The 17485-nt window shown below is 45.5% G+C and overlaps 1 protein-coding gene and 1 pseudogene across 5 annotated transcripts in view; both read left to right on the top strand.

Moving 5' to 3' along the window:
• LOC133108444 (tripartite motif-containing protein 16-like) overlaps positions 1 to 1189 on the top strand; it is a 6422-nt gene extending 5233 nt beyond the window's left edge. For all 5 annotated transcript variants that reach the window (XM_061217971.1, XM_061217975.1, XM_061217974.1 and 2 more), the window contains exon 6: positions 378 to 1189. In XM_061217971.1, the coding sequence (XP_061073955.1) occupies positions 378 to 907 (530 nt within the window). In that variant the 3' untranslated portion in view covers positions 908 to 1189. The remainder of the gene's footprint in view (positions 1 to 377) is intronic.
• Positions 1190 to 13818: 12629 nt separating this feature from the next.
• On the top strand, positions 13819 to 17485 carry LOC133107577 (E3 ubiquitin/ISG15 ligase TRIM25-like; annotated as a pseudogene).

The raw sequence follows: 17485 nt of genomic DNA, 5'->3' as shown, positions 1-17485 counted from the left end.
TTCTAATTTTTCGAGTTTCACCTGTACTCACACGTGCACACTTACACACACACACATGCTCATGCAAGCACACACTCACACATACACACACAGACACACATGTACACGCACACATTCTCTTTAGAAAGAAAGATTGTATTTTCATATTACTCTAAAATATTAATACAAAAATAGAAAATTACAAAAATTACACAAATATTGTTGAGGTCTCCTACTCAATCATTTTGTTTCTGTTTCTATGGAAACATTCAAAAATACACATGCAAACAAATGTACGTAAAAATTTAAATCACGTCATATAGTGTTGTAGAATGAATTACACCCAGACATTAGATGGACTTGTCCTCATATTAAATCTTAACCGTCTCCTCCATCAGATTCCTGTCAGCTCACATTGGACCCCAACACAGTGAATAAATGCCTCCATCTGTCTGAGGGGAACAGAGAGGTGACCTATGTGAATGGGATCCAGTCATATCCTGATCATCCAGAGAGATTTGAGGGAAAAGCCCAAGTGCTGTGCAGAGAGGGTGTGTCTGGATGCTGTTACTGGGAGGCTGAGTGGAGTGGGAGTGGTCAGGTTGGTATAGCAGTGTCATATAAACAGATCAGCAGGAAAGGAAATGGTCTGGACTGTGCACTGGGATTTAATGACAAGTCCTGGAGACTGGCCTGCTCTCCCTCCAGATACTCTTTCTGGCACAATAAAAAGGACACTGAAATCCCTTTTTCACCCTCCTCCAGAATTGGAGTGTACCTGGATCACAGGGCAGGAACTCTGTCCTTCTACAGTGTCTCTGACACCATGACCCTCCTGCACAGAGTCCAGACCACATTCACTCAGCCCCTCTATCCTGGGTTTTGGTTTTCTCGTGGATCCTCTGTAAAACTGTGTGATCTGGTATGAGGGGGAGAAATTCATATTCAGCAGTCATCAAATCAAAAAGGGAAATTCATACCAATACCATAAAAATAATGTAACAGAAATGTAATTTTATCATTCAAATTCATGAACTAAATAAAATGTAAGATCTTATATTCTTTCAGAAACATTAATTCTTTATCACAATGTTAAAAACAGAAGCAGACATTCTTAGGAGTTTTCATGACCTGAATTTGTGACATGAAGAATTGATTAATTCTATTAATTTTGTCTCTTTCTTCTGTGAATTTCTTTGATGATAGTTAGAATAGCACTGACTGGAGTTTTGCTTTATTTCTTTGATGTTTGCATTACATTACATTACATTATTCGCATTTTGCAGAAACTCTTGTGCAAAGCGACGTACAGTTGACTAGAATATGCAGGAGACAATCCTCCCCTGGAGCAATGCAGGGTTAAGGGCCTTGCTCAAGGGCCCAACGGCTGTGCGGATCTTATTGTGGCTACACTGGGATTCGAACCACCAACCTTGCCTGTCCCAGTCATGCACCTTAACCACTACGCTTACAGGCCACCGTTTGCTGTGGAATGATGAATTTTTAGGTACAGAACATAACATTGCACTGAAGTGAAAACTGTTTTTTAATCCGCTTCAACATAACTATTTCCTTTTTGATCAGGATTGTACTAAAATGTGATTGACTCTTTTTAACTCAAACTGTGCAGTTGTGCATTACATTCATTTATGAAATAAAAATCTTACAATCAGTGGCATGCTCTAAGATGGATGGTTATGTTCTCAGACATGTGAAGATAAAATGATTGATAATCCCTGAAATATAAAGGCTACATGAGCAACACACACACAATGTGGGAGTGTGCCTTCTACTAAAAGCACATGCTCCATGCACTCAGTTGTTTTTGACTTCAGTCCTTTTTGTATGATTTGTCCTCCTGAATAACTGACAAATCATTTTCTTGCAAGCACACCTTTTGAGATATCGGTGGTGTGTTGGTGTGTTTTAGATGTTGTTGCTGGGTTGTCCAGAAAACCTTCAGTCCTAGAGGGCCAGTGTGTATGCAGGATTAACTCCAGTCCTGGAGGGCGGGTGTGTATACAGGATGAACTCCAGTCCTGGTGAGCCGGTGTTCCATGTTGTTGTTATGTTGTTGCAGGTGGATACACATCCTTACTCCTGCTCTTACCACTATGTAAAATCAATCATCAGTCATATTACCACCAGCTCAAACATGCGTGTCAAAAAAGGTTGAAAATCCCTGCGACAAAAGATGGTGATGCAATATTACATTCAAGGATAATGTGGTAAAATTGATCCTGTTCCAAACTAATTGGTGTCAATCGATTTATTTATCCTTAAACATTCATGATCTAATCATGGAATGTTACAAGTAATCTGTTTCCATAAAACTATGCTTGAGGAGTAATGTTACAGTTACTTATTATTTTGAGTAGTTGGATACATTGGAAGTTAAATGCATTGTAATGAATGAAAATAAAGTATTTTCAAATGTAATGTGTGTCTTTCATTTTGAAATGCTTATACTTTTATAGTTTTTTTACAATCATTTTCACACTTGTCTCAATACCATGTCCACTTTTTCAAATCACTTAACACATTCACCATATCATTAGACTATGTGAACTAAACTGTGGATATTTTTGCATTGCTTTCATACTAAAGGCATTCAATCACCACTTCATCCAAAATTAATGAATACCTCTCTCAGTCAGTGTTCACTACCAGCAAAAGTTTGTACAAATACAGCAAATTTTGCAGACATTTAGATACTTTGTTCAAAACAGTTAACTTTCAGTTCAAAACCCAATAAAATTCTGATCATTGTGGAAGGAAATATGTTGCATTTTGGCAGATAAATGAAACTATATGCTTGAAATACGTAAGACAGATCATTCTTCAACCCTCCGAGGAATCGCCACCTTAACGTGGTGGAGGGGTTTGTGCGTCCCGGTGATCCTGGGAGCTAGGTTGTCGGGGGCACTGTTAGCCCCCAGTAGGGTCTCCCAAGGCAAATTGGTCCCGGGGGAGGGGCCGGACTAAGAGCGATTCAAAGACTCCCATGACACGGCCACACAAAGACCCAGTTACCTCGCCCGGAAAAGGGAAACCGGGGCCCCCTGCTGGAGCCAGACCCGGGAGGGGAGCTCGTCGGCGAGCGTCTGGTGGCCGGGCCTTATCCCATGGGGCCCGGCCGGGCACAGCCCGAACTGGTCACGTGGGGTCGCCGCCCTGTGGGCTCACCACCTGCAGGGGTCGGCATCGGAGTCGGGTGCTTTGCCCAACGGGCAGTAGGCAAAGGCGGGGATCCGGGCGTGCTGATCCTCGGCGTCGTAGACTGGTTCTGGGGACGTGGAACGTCACCTCTCTGGTGGGGAAGGAACCGGAGCTAGTGCGGGAGGCGGAGCGGTACCAACTAGATATAGTTGGGCTCACCTCCACGCACAGTACTGGTTCCGGAACCAAACTCCTGGAGAGGGGCTGGACTCTGTTCTTTTCTGGAGTTGCTCAAGGTGAGAGGTGCCGGGCGGGTGTGGGGATACTCACAAGCCACCGGCTGAGCGCCACTGTGTTGGAGTTCCACCCGGGGAACGAGAGGGTCGCTTCTCTGCGACTACGTGTCGCTGGGGGGAAGGCTCTGACTGTTATTTGTGCGTATGCACCAAATGGCAGTTCAGAGTATCCGGCCTTCTTGGAGTCACTGGGTGGCATCCTGGAAAGGGTGCCACCCGGAGACTCCATAGTTCTGCTGGGCGACTTCAACGCTCACGTGGGCAATGACGGAGAAACCTGGAGGGGGGTGATTGGGAGGAACGGCCTGCCTGATCTGAACCCAAGCGGTGTTTTGTTATTGGACTTCTGTGCTGGCCATGGATTGTCGATAACAAACACCATGTTCGAGCATAGGGTAGCTCATAAGTGTACTTGGTACCAGAGCACCTTAGGCCAAAGATCGATGATCGACTTTGTGGTCGTATCATCAGACCTGCGGCCGTATGTCTTGGACACTCGGGTGAAGAGAGGAGCAGAGCTGTCAACTGATCACCACCTGGTGGTGAGTTGGATCAAGTGGCCGGGGAGGCTGCCTGACAGACCCGGTAAACCCAAACGTGTAGTGAGGGTGAACTGGGAACGTCTGGCGGAGGCCCCTGTTCGCGAGGTCTTCAACTCCCACCTCCGGAAGAACTTCTCACGCATCCCGGGGGAAGCTAGGGACATGGAGTCCGAGTGGGCCATGTTCAAAGCCTCCATTGCAGAGGCGGCAAGCAGGAGCTGTGGCCAGAAGGTCATCGGTGCCTGTCGGGGCGGCAACCCAAGAACCCGCTGGTGGACACCAGCGGTGAGGGAGGCCGTCAAGCTGAAGAAGGAGGCCTTTCGGGCTTGGCTGGCCCGGGGGTCTCCTGAAGCAGCAGACAGGTACCGGGTGGCCAGAAGGGCTGCAGCTTCGGCAGTCGCTGAAGCAAAAACCCGGGTATGGGAGGAGTTCGGGGAGGCTATGGAGAAGGACTTTCGGTTGGCCTCGAGGAAGTTCTGGCAAACCATCCGACGACTCAGAAAGGGAAAGCAGGGCTTGTCTCAGGCTGTTTTCAGCAGGGGAGGAGAACTGCTGACCCGGACTGGGGATATTGTCGGGCGGTGGAAAGAGCACTTCGAGGAGCTCCTGAACCCGAACAACACGTCCTCTGTGGAAGAGGCAGAGCCTGAAGACTCGGGGGAATCTGCACCTATATCCCTGGCGGAAGTTGCTGAGGTAGTCAAAAAGCTCCTCAGTGGCAAGTCGCCGGGTGTAGATGAGATTCGCCCTGAGATGCTGAAGGCTCTGGACATTGTTGGGCTGTCTTGGCTGACACGCCTCTTCAGTGTCGCGTGGAGATCGGGGACAGTACCTGTAGAGTGGCAGACCGGGGTGGTGGTCCCCATTTTCAAGAAGGGGGACCGGAGGGTGTGCTCCAATTACCGGGGTATCACACTCCTCAGCCTCCCTGGGAAAGCTTACTCTAGGGTACTGGAAAGGAGGCTCCAACCGACGGTCGAACCTCGGATTCAGGAGGAGCAATGTGGCTTCCGTCCTGGCCGTGGAACAGTGGACCAGCTCTTTACCTTGGCAGGGTTGCTGGCGGGGTCATGGGAGTTTGCCCATCCAGTCCACATGTGCTTTGTGGACTTGGAGAAGGCTTTCGACCGTGTCCCCCGGGGAACCCTGTGGGGTGTACTGCGGGAGTATGGGGTACCGGGGCCGTTGTTACGAGCCATCAGGTCCCTGTATAACCAAAGTGAGAGCTGTGTCCGCATTCTCGGCACAAAGTCAAGCACGTTTCCGGTGGGTGTTGGACTCCGCCAAGGTTGCCCCTTGTCACCGGTCCTGTTTGTGGTATTCATGGACAGGATCTCAAGGCGCAGCCGAGGTGAGGAGAGTGTCCGGTTTGGTGACCTCAGAATCGCATCTCTGCTTTTTGCGGATGATGTGGTTCTGCTGGCTTCATCGGACCGTGACCTTCAGCACGCACTGGAGCGGTTTGCAGCCGAGTGTGAAGCGGCCGGGATGAGAGTCAGCACCTCCAAGTCCGAGGCCATGGTTCTCTGCCGGAAAACGGTGGATTGCTCCCTCCGGGTTGGGAACGAGTCTTTGCCCCAAGTGAAGGAGTTCAAGTATCTCGGGGTCTTGTTCACGAGTGAGGGTAGAAGGGAGCGTGAGATCGACAGGCGGATCGGTGCAGCGTCAGCAGTAATGCGGGCGTTGCACCGGACCGTTGTGGTGAAGAAGGAGCTGAGCCGGAAGGCGAAGCTCTCGATTTACTGGTCGATCTACGTCCCAACCCTCACCTATGGTCACGAGCTTTGGGTAGTGACCGAAAGAACGAGATCGCGTATACAAGCGGCCGAAATGAGCTTCCTCCGTAGGGTGGCCGGGCTCAGCCTTAGAGATAGGGTGAGGAGCTCGGACATCCGGAGGGAGCTCGGAGTAGAGCCGCTGCTCCTTCGCATCGAAAGGAGCCAATTGAGGTGGTTCGGGCATCTCATCAGGATGCCTCCCGGGCGCCTCCCTTTGGAGGTTTTCCGGGCTCGTCCAACTGGGCGGAGACCCCGAGGGAGACCCAGAGCCCGCTGGAGAGATTATATATCTCTCCTGGCCAGGGAACGCCTCGGGATCCCCCAGGAGGAGCTAGAATGCGTTGCTGGGGAGAGGGACGCCTGGAATACCCGGCTTTGCCTACTGCCCCCGCGACCCGACTCCGGATAAGCGGGTGACGATGGATGGATGGATGGAGATCATTCTTATTTGAGCAGAAAGTATATTCAGTTTATTCAATTTGTTTGGTTTGCAGTCTTGCAAACCAAATCTTACCATCTATACAAAAGTGATCATACTTGCATTGAAATGTGCATGTATATAGGGTAAATGTAGTTGCAGCTATTACTGCTGTATATGTACTGTTGAAACACCTGGCTGTCATTTCAGTGAACAACCTACCCAGGTGTTTGTTGTTTGTGCCCCGTTACCACATATACAAAGTAGCCACCTTTGGATTGGCATTTGCATTCTTTAGCCTTGGTGGGGAAAATGGATGCAGCCAGAGGTAGAGGAAGAAGACGTGGAAGAGCAAGAACAGTTGTGTCTGATGAAATCAGAGCCACAGTCATTGATCATGTGATAAATCATGGTCTGTCCCTGAGGGAAGCAGGTTGAGGGTTCAACCAAACTTGCCTAGATCCACAGTGGCTTCAATAGTGAGGATTTTCAGGCAAACCAACAGGTACTATACAGTATTTACAGCATTCTGTCTGAAGGAGTTCAATTGATGTGTATATTACAGCAGTACTGTGATTTGAGAAGTCTCCAGAAAAAGCAGATGTATCAGTGCACATTTGTCCTTGACTCACTACAGGACCCAGCGGTTACCTCACACAGTCACACAGGGGGAAGGGGAATAATGTTTATGCCTCAACAGGAGGATACAATAGTTGGGATGGTCATTGTCAACAACCAAACATTGACAGTGTAAGCACTACAACCATTTCAAGAGTGCTACAGAAACATCAGATCAGGATGAAACAGTTGTACACTGTCCCCTTTGAAAGGAACTCTGAGGGTGTCAAGGAACTCAGGTACCGATATGAAGTTTATGAAGGTATATGTGAAGGTTTCGGACCACCACCCACATGAACAGATGTCACTTCTAGATGCAATGGCTGCTGGGTGTATGGACATAACAGTGGAACACATCCAGGGCTGGATAAGGCACGCAAAGAGATGTTTTCCTCGGTGTATAGCAAGAGATAACATTCGGAGTGATGTTGATGAAAATCTATGGCCAAATGCAGAGGACAGGATGGATGGGCCAGGCCAACAGTAGACTTCTGATACTGATAGGCAGACAATATATGTGCGAATTACTGTATATAGTGAAAATATTTCTTTTTGGTATGTATTTGTTATTGATTGTAATGTATTTTGAGTAATTGATTGTATTGTATTTTTCTTTTCTGAATTACAGTATATTGCACTGTGAGAAAAAACGTCAAAATACTGTAAACCCTCTGAAGAATACTGTTGCTTTTGTGATTTGTTTCTTCATCATATATTGTTTTACATTACACAGTAAAAATTGTTATTCTGTGTTTCCAATCTAGTAAAACATTCATTCATTACAGTTTTTTGGCGGCACGGATGGTGCAGTGGGTAGCACTGCCGCCTCACAGCAAGGAGGTCCTGGGTTCGAATCCCCGTCGGCCAGGGCCTCTCTGTGCGGAGTTTGCATGTTCTCCCCGTGTCTGCGTGGGTTTCCTCTGGGTACTCCGGTTTCCTCCCACAGTCCAAAGACATGCACGTTAGGCTGATTGGAGAGTCTAAATTGCCCGTAGGTATGACTGTGTGAGTGAGTGAATGGTGTGTGTGCCCTGCGATAGACTGGCGACCTGTCCAGGGAGTATTCCTGCCTTTCGCCCAATGTATGCTGGGATAGGCTCCAGCCCCCCTGCGACCCTGATCAGGATAAGCGGGTTCAGATAATGGATGGATGGATGGATTACAGTTTTTTACAATCGTTTTCACACTTGTCTCAATACCATGTCCACTTTTTCAAAACACCTAACACATTCACCATATCATTAGACTATGTGAACTAAACTGTGGATATTTTTGCATTGCTTTCATACTAAAGGCATTCAATCACCACTTCTTCCAAAATTCATGAATACCTTTCTCAGTCAGTGTTCACTGCCAGCAAAGGTTTGTAGAAATACAGCACATTTTGCAGACATTTAGATACTCTGTTCAAAACAGTTAACTTTCAGTTCAAAACCCAATAAAATTCTGATCATTGTGGAAGGAAATATGCTGCATTTTGGCAGAAAAATTAAACTATATGCTTGAAAGACAGATCATTCTGATTTGAGCAGAAAGTTTATTCCGTTTATTCATTTTTTTTGTTTGCAGCCTTGTTACCATCTATACAAAAGTGATCATACTTGCATTGAAATGTGCATGTATACAGGGTAAATATAGATGTAGTTGTCACTGAAGAGATTTTTCCACTATTACTGCTGTATATGTACTGTTGAAACACCTGGCTGTCATTTCAGTGAACAACCTACCCAGGTGTTTGTTGTTTGTGCCCCGTTACCACATATACAAAAGGGGCCACCTTTGGATTGGCACTTGCATTCTTTAGCCTTGGTGGGGAAAATGGATGCAGCCAGAGGTAGAGGAAGAAGACATCATGGAAGAGCAAGAACAGTTGTGTCTGATGAAATCAGAGCCACAGTCATTGATCATGTGGTAAATTATGGTCTGTCCCTGAGGGAATCAGGTTGAGGGTTCAACCAAACTTGCCTAGATCCACAGTGGCTTCAATAGTGAGGATTTTCAGGCAAACCAAAAGGTACTATACAGTATTTACAGCATTCTGACTGAAGGAGTTCAATTGATGTGTATATTACAGCAGTACTGTGATTTGAGAAGTTTCCAGAAAAAGCGGATTTATCAGTGCACATTTGTCTTTGACTCACTACAGGACCGAGCGGTTACCACACACAGTCACACAGGGGGAAGGGGAAGAATGTTTATACCTCAACAGGAGGATACAATAGTTGGGATGGTCATTGTCAACAACAGCATCAGGCTAAGAGAAATACGCAACAACATAATCGCAGACAAGAACATATTTCCAAACATTGACAGTGTAAGCACTACAACCATTTCAAGAGTGCTACAGAAACATCAGATCATGATGAAACAGTTGTACACTGTCCCCTTTGACAGGAACTCTGAGGGTGTCAAGGAACTCAGGTACCGATATGAAGTTTATGAAGGTATATGTGAAGGTTTAGGACCACCACCCACATGAACAGATGTCACTTCTAGATGCAATGGCTGCTGGGTGTATGGACATTACATTACATTACATTATTGGCATTTGGCAGATGCTCTTATCCAGAGCGACGTACAACAAAGTGCATACCCATAACCAGGGATAAGTTCGCTGAAAGACCCTAGAGGTAAGTACAATTTCAACTGCTACCTGTACAACAAAGATAAGGACAAGGGCCATTTTTTTTTTTTTTTTTTTTTTTTTTTTTTTGAACAAACAAACAAACAGAGCAAAAATCACCAAAGTTAACTATCCAAACACTGCTTACCTAGCCAACTAAAATACTGATACACAAGTCACAGAGACAACAATTAAGGTTCACAGGGAGGTAGGGAGGGATGGGGAGAGGTGCTGTTTGAAGAGGTGTGTCTTCAGCTTGCGCTTGAAGGTGGGGAGGGATTCTATAGTTCTGACCTCAACGGGGAGTTTGTTCCACCACCGTGGAGCCAGAACAGACAGTAGTCGTGAGCGTGAGGTGGAGGTTCTGAGAGGGGGAGGTGCCAAGCGGCCTGTGGAGGCTGAACGAAGAGGTCTGGCAAGGGTGTAGGGTCTGATGATTTTTTGCAGATAAGCTGGGGAAGACCCTTTAACTGCTTGGAAGGCTAGCACCAATGTTTTGAATTTGATGCGAGCCATGACAGGCAGCCAGTGGAGGGAAGTAAGCAGGGGGGTGACGTGTGAGTATTTGGGAAGGTTGAAGACCAGACGAGCTGCTGCATTCTGGATGAGTTGGAGGGGTCTGATGGCAGACGCTGGGAGGCCAGCCAAGAGGGAATTGCAGTAGTCCAGGCGGGACAGAACCATCGCTTGGACCAGGAGCTGGGTCGAGTAGGGGGTGAGAAAGGGGCGGATTCTCCGTATGTTGTATAGGAAGAACCTGCAAGACCGGGTCACCGCCGCAATGTTCTCGGAAAGGGACAGTCTGCTGTCCATCACCACGCCGAGGTTCCTTGCACTGGGTGACGGCGTGAGTGTGGTATCCCCGAGGGAAATGGAGAGATCCAGATGGGGAGAGGTATTAGCAGGGATGAATATCATTTCAGTTTTACCTGGGTTGAGCTTTAGATGGTGGATAACATAACAGTGGAACACATCCAGGGCTGGATAAGGCTGGATAAGGCACGCAAAAAGATGTTTTCCTCGGTGTATAGCAAGAGATAACATTCGGAGTGATGTTGATGAAAATCTATAGCCAAATGCAGAGGACAGGATGGATGGGCCAGGCCAACAGTAGACTTCTGATACTGATAGGCAGACAATATATGTGCGAATTACTGTATATAGTGGAAATATTGCTATTTGGTATGTATTTGTTATTGATTGTCATGTATTTTGAGTAATTGATTATATTGTATTTTTCTTTTCTGAATTACAGCATATTGCACTGTGAGAACAAATGTCAAAATACTGTAAACCCTCTGAAGAATACTGTTGCTTTTGTGATTTGTTTCTTTATTATATATTGTTTTACATTACACAGTAAAAATTGTTATTCTGGGTTTCCAAAAAACATTCATTAATTTACAGTTTACTGTAAATTTACCACACTCAGTCATGACATCTATTATGAGAGGCAAACCAACAGATCAAAAGTTTCTTTAGCTGCTTGGCTTGAAATATTTGTGGATGCAAAAATAGAGAAAAGGGAAACACATAATATATGTATTTAGCAATGCTCCAAGTTGTTTGTGTTTTGCAGTTCATTGAACATTGAGTGACAAAGTAGTCTTATGGGAGAAAGCATATGCTATAGTTATGGCAGCATGAGTCACTTTTGGGTGAAATATTAAGTGTTTTGGTGGTTGAAGTGCATTTTGCACCAAAGGTTAACTGATGTGCTCAAGTGCGTGTTTCAAAAGCACACTGTGTGAAGAGTTTTGAAAAAGTGGACATGGTATTGAGACAAGTGTGAAAACGATTGTAAAAAACTGTAACTGTTCATGTATTTGTGTTCAGTATTCAGAGTGCTGAAGTTGAACATAGCTGTTAGGACTGCTGGATTCGGGAAAATAACATATTTTACAGAGTTCTTAATTCCTCAACAAAGTCGACAATGATAAACTGGAAATTAAGTCAAGTCAGCTCTCTGTGACAGCTCTGTTCAAACCCCTCAGCACCCTATTTTCTCCCTGAATGGGAATCAACATGTTTGGAGCCGCGACTTCACACAGTTGCTTTATCTAGAAGCGCTTCTACACACTGAACTGCAGGTGGCAGTATATTTACTGTGTATCGTTCAATAAATAGAATAATTATTGAAACTAGGGTTTCTATCACTTTCATAATAATTTTGCAGTGATAGACTTCTGTTACCTTACTTACATGCCAAAAAATGTACTGCTTATTTTTGTTTTTTTATTTTAAACATGATGCTATTATTTAACAATTGTGAACGCAATGTAGTATTAACTGCAGTTCTGGAGGGCCGGTGTGTATGCAGGACTAACTATAGTTCTGGAGGGCTGGTGTGTATGCAGGATTAACTGCAGTTCTGGAGGGCCGGTGTGTATGCAGGACTAACTGCAGTTCTGGAGGGCTGGTGTGTATGCAGGATTAACTGCAGTTCTGGAGGGCTGGTGTGTATGCAGGATTAACTGCAGTTCTGGAGGGCCGGTGTGTATGCAGGATTAATATCAGTTCTGGAGGGCTGGTGTGAATGCAGGATTAACTGCAGTTCTGGAGGGCCGGTGTGTATGTAGGATTTTTTTACCCAGCAACACCACCAGTTACCCAGGCTCAGCTTGCTCAACAGCTAATTCGCCCTCTGAACCTGAACCACTTCACTCGTGAATTAGACCACAATGAAATGCTACAAAACTAAAACATTCATCAGCTGCTGTTTATATCATGAAAGGTGGCTATGAATGGCAGGCAGCTGGTGAGCCCCGCTGGGCAAACGCAAGCGTGCATGTGTCCTGTTCTGCCCAGTCCACACTGGGGTAATTGATGCTGTGCCTTCTCCTCTCCACAGTGCGGCCCTGTTCCCCTGACCGGAGGATACAGAACCCCACAGCGTTCGACCATGGCGGTTCCAGACGGCAGGACAGAGGAGGATTCCCTGCCTGGGGTTTCCTGCTGTTTAGATTTTCATTTTGGGACATAGACTCGTGTGCCACCCTTACATTTTTGTTTGTGTGTGAGTGTGTGAGTGTGTGGACTCCCCTCTCCCCGGTGCGTTGATCCCCCTGGGGTGGTGGAGTGTGGGCAGGCTCAGGAGAGGGTCTGATTGTGAGCACAGAGAGGAGTGAGTGTGGAGCACGGGGGGTACTGACCAGTGGTAGTGGTAGTGGGTTGAGGTGCAGTGTGTGGTAGTGTGTTGAGGTGCAGTGTGTGGTAGTGTGTTCAGGTGCAGTGTGTGGTGGTGGGTTGAGGTGCAGTGTGTGGTAGTGGGTTGGGGTGCTGTGTGTGGTAGTGGGTTGAGGTGCAGTGTGTGGTAATGTGTGCATGTATGAACTGTTTTTATTTAAAATTGTGATAAAGACTCAGCTTACTTTATCCCTGTGTCCTGGTTGTTTGTGGGGGCTTGATTCTGGTCCCTGTGGAGGGGGGTAGCAGGGGAAGCTAGCGTGACACCTGACCCCCCAACATAGAGTACTGTGCAGAAGTCTTAGGCACCCTAGACTTTATTATGTATATCTTTATTTCATATTTTTTTGTGTGTGTTAGTATAAAAGAACACATTTGAGATCTCCGAATATTCATTTTCCAAAAGATTTAATTTTACAGAGACATTTTTTTGTATTTCATTTTATAGCATATTACTGTAAGCAATTTACTAGTTTTTACATTAAAACTTGATCAAGGCTGTCTGAGATCAGAAGCAAGGTCAGAACCAAAGTCTGAAGATGAACCGTGGCAAGTTTTCCAACATGGTTGGAACAACCTCCTTGCTGATTGTCTTAGCCAACGCTGTCCTGCAGTTCTATATCTCAGAGAAGTGATGCAGTTTCAACAGCAAAGGCTGGTCACAAAAAATATTGATTTCATTCGGTTTTTAACTATTCTGCCAAATTATAAAAATGTGATGAAAGCTGTATAGTATGTTCATTTAGGACCTTTCATTGAATTATTTTTTAAATAATCTTATCTGTACAAAATGTTATACAGGTGACTTTTGCACAGTACTATACATTATTGGGCCAATTAAGTAATGAAGAGCCAAAGTTGGTCTAAAATCCACAAACAGATACGGGCCTCCTCACCCATCCCTGCATTAGACTAAAAGCTGAACAACATTTCAGGGACTTTGACTTGAAAAATGGCCATATAACTCAGCTGTGGATACATTGCTTGGTCAGTGACCAAACACTCATCACCCTGTCACATGCAGGCCTGTGTTTGTGTGATATTTATGAGTAAATCTCTAGTCTGCTCTTGCTCTTCAGCCTGGCCTCCCTCCAGCTCCACACCTCCTGCAACTGTGAGCAGAACCAGGAAGTTACTCCCACTCTCTCTGTGACGCAATTTATGAGAAACAAAACAAGAGGGTCAGTCAGTGTGAGTGTCAGTCAGTGTGAGCAGTGAAATGGCTAAAGGTGGAATTTTACTGGATCAGGACCAGTTCAGCTGTGCGATCTGTCTGGATCTGCTGAAAGATCCAGTGACTATTCGCTGTGGACAGAGTTACTGTAGGGGCTGTATTAAGGGCTGCTGGAATCAAGATGATCATACTGGTGTCTACAGCTGTCCCCAGTGCAGAACGACCTTCACTCCCAGGCCTGTTCTGAGCAGAAAGGCTATGCTGGCTGAAGTCGTGGAGAAACTGAAGAAGACAGGTCTCCAAGCTGCTCCTTTTGCTCTCTGTTACGCTGGACCGGGAGACGTGGCGTGTAATGTCTGCACTGGGAGAAAGCGCAAAGCCGTCAAGTCCTGTCTGGTTTGTCTGGCATCTTACTGTGAAACTCACCTCAAACTTCACAATGAGCTCAACCCAGGAAACACACATAATATCATCAATGCTACTGGACATCTGCAGGACAATATTTGCCCTCAACATAAAAAACTGTTGGAGATTTACTGTCGTACCGATCAGCAGTGCATCTGTCTGCTGTGTGTATTCGACGTACACAGAGGCCATGATAGTGTTTCAGCTGTAGTAGAAAGGACTGAGAAACAGGTAAGAACTGGATCTCTTATGGCAGCTCTGATACTGGATATAATGGGAGAGGAACTGAGTAAATTGGGAACAGTGGGATTGTTGTTAGTTTTAAAAGTTACTGAAGTAACATTTATATTATGTAACAAAAACCAAGTACACATTATGAAAACATTATGTTACCTGCAAGTTCTGTTTCAAGTGATTTATTTGGTAAAATCTAACATAAAGTACAGTTACAGTGCAGTCCGCAAGTATCTGGACACTCGTACAATTCATATTTTAATAGTTGTAACTTATTTGAATCTAGTTGTACATTTAGATAGAGGTTGATTGAAAAGGGTTGCCCTGCCTAGCAATGAATTAAGTGGTTGAATTGATATTTCATACCTTTGTAAATAATTATCATGTTAAATCCACTAAATTGTACATTCATAGTGAAATCTTTTAACTGTTCAGGCATTTGTGTTCAGTATTCAGAGTGCTGAAGTTAAACATTAAACAAAGGTATTTTGGCTGTTAGAACTGCTGGATTGAGGAATCTTACATTTTTCACATAGTTCTCATTTTCCTTGATAAAGTAGGAAATTAAGGCAAGTCAACTCTTTGACAGCTCTGTTCACACCCCTCAGCCCCCTATTTTCTCCCTGAATGGGAATCAACATGTTTGGAGCCGCGACTTCACACAGTTGCTTTATCTATAAGCCCTTCTACACACTGACCTGCAGGTGGCAATATAATACTGCGTATCATTCAAGATCGCATAAATATTGAAACTATGCTTTGAATCACTTTCATTATTATTTTACAGTGAAAAACTTCTTCTACCTTACTTGCATGTCAAACAATTCAGTGCCTATTTTTAGTTTTTAGTTTTAAACATGATGCCCTTATTTAACAGTTGTGAATGCAGTATGCAATGATGTGAGAAATCAATCTATCCACAGAAGCAGCTGGGGGCGACACAGAATAAATTCCAGCAGAGACTCCAGGAGAGAGAGAAGGACCTGCAGGATCTGAGACAGGCTGTGCAGTCACTCAAGGTGGGTACTGACCAGAGGAGAAGACAAAAGCTGGCTGCTGGAAGAGCCATTTCAGGGCTCAGTCAGGGCTCTACTCCAGTCAGCCAGTGAGGAGCCCAGTGTTGGGCCACTTTCCAGCCCTGTGGGGCTCAATCCCACAGAGCCACACTGTGGGAAACAGGCTGTCTGGGGTCCCACTAATAGCTGAGTGATAGGCCTAATTAAAATGTACAGCCCTCCTCTCTCTGTGTCTCCTAACAGCGCTCTGCACAGACAGCAGTGGAGGACAGTGAGAGGACCTTTACTGAGATGATCCGCTCCATTGAGAGAAGGTGCTCTGAGGTGAAAGAGCTGATCAGAGATCAGGAGAAGGCTGAATGAGTAGGGCTGAAGGACTCCTGGAGCGACTGGATCAGGAGATTGCTGAGCTGAGGAGGAGAGACGCTGAGCTGGAGCAGCTTTCACACACGGAGGATCACATCCATTTCCTCCAGGTACCATCACTGGCTCTCTGACAGTCTGCACTGTGTACCCTGTGCACACATGGTGATGTGTGTTCCTACCAGGATCTGGAACTGATCTGTGCAATCTGTATGAACTCTGTTCTCTGTCTGTATGTCTGTCTGTATGTTGATTCCACAGAGCTGTCAGTCTGTGTCCCTCCTGAACTTGGAGACATCTGCAAGGTGGAACTGGCCAACATTTCTGAATCAGGTTGTTAAACATTTAAGGAGAATAATCTTTTTTTCCAGTTTGTATTCCACACAAAAGCTATTGTCATTTATGCTGTTAGCACTCGGTCATGCTTGAAATCCATCTCAGTCTAAACATTATCCTTCATCCTCTTCATCATTCTTCATTTCTGTGCTTTTCTCCCACTCTGTCTCTGCAGTGAAAGAAGCCCATACTGCAGAGCCCAGGACCAGAGAGGATTTCTTACAGTGTGAGTGCTCACTCTCAGCTGAGACACACACTCACACACACACACACGCACTCAAACACACACTCACTCACACACATACTCACACACACACACTCACACACAGACACAAACACACACACTCAGACACACACACACACTCAGACACACACACACACACACACACACACACACACATACTCACACACACACCTACACACACATTCACACATATACTCACACACATTCTCACAAGTGCACACATACATACACACACACACAGACATGCTCACGCAAGCGCACACACACACACACATGCTCATGCAAGCACACACACACACACACACAGACACATACACACACACATGTACATGCACACATTCTCTTTCAAAAGAAAGATTGTATTTTCATATTACTCCAAAATAAAAATACAAAAATAGAAATTTACAAAAATTGCAAAAATATCGTTAAGGTCTCCTGCTTGTGTTTCCATGGAAACATTCAAAAACACCCATGCAAACAAACATATGGAAAAAATTTTAATCACGCTGTATAGCGTTATAGAATGAATTACACACAGACATTAGATGGACTTGTCCTCATATTAAATCTTAACCTCCTCCTCCATCAGATTCCTGTCACACTGGACCCCAACACAGCGAATAAATGCCTCCATCTGTCTGAGGGGAACAGAGAGGTGACCCGTATGAAAGAGAGCCAGTCATATCCTAATCATCCAGAGAGATTTGAGGGGAGAACCCAAGTGCTGTGCAGAGAGGGTGTGTCTGGATGCTGTTATTGGGAGGCTGAGTGGAGTGGGGGTAATACAGTGTCAATAGCAGTGTCATATAAACACATTAGCAGGAAAGGAAATAGTGATGACTGTGCACTGGGATTTATTGACAAGTCCTGGACACTGGCCTGCTCTCCCTCCAGGTACTCTTTCTGGCACAATAACAAGCGCACTGAAATCCCTGTTCCACCCTCCTCCAGAATCGGAGTGTACCTGGATCACAGGGCAGGGACTCTGTCCTTCTACAGTGTCTCTGACACCATGACCCTCCTGCACAGAGTCCAGACCACATTCACTCAGCCTCTCTATCCTGGGTTTGGGATTTATTCTCGAACCTCTTTAAAACTGTGTGATCTGGCATGA

Source organism: Conger conger, chromosome 13 (genome assembly GCF_963514075.1).
Source record: "Conger conger chromosome 13, fConCon1.1, whole genome shotgun sequence".
NCBI lineage: Eukaryota > Metazoa > Chordata > Actinopteri > Anguilliformes > Congridae > Conger > Conger conger.
The sequence above is the reverse complement of the archived record's forward strand: the minus strand, read 5'-3'. Positions and strand labels throughout refer to the sequence as shown.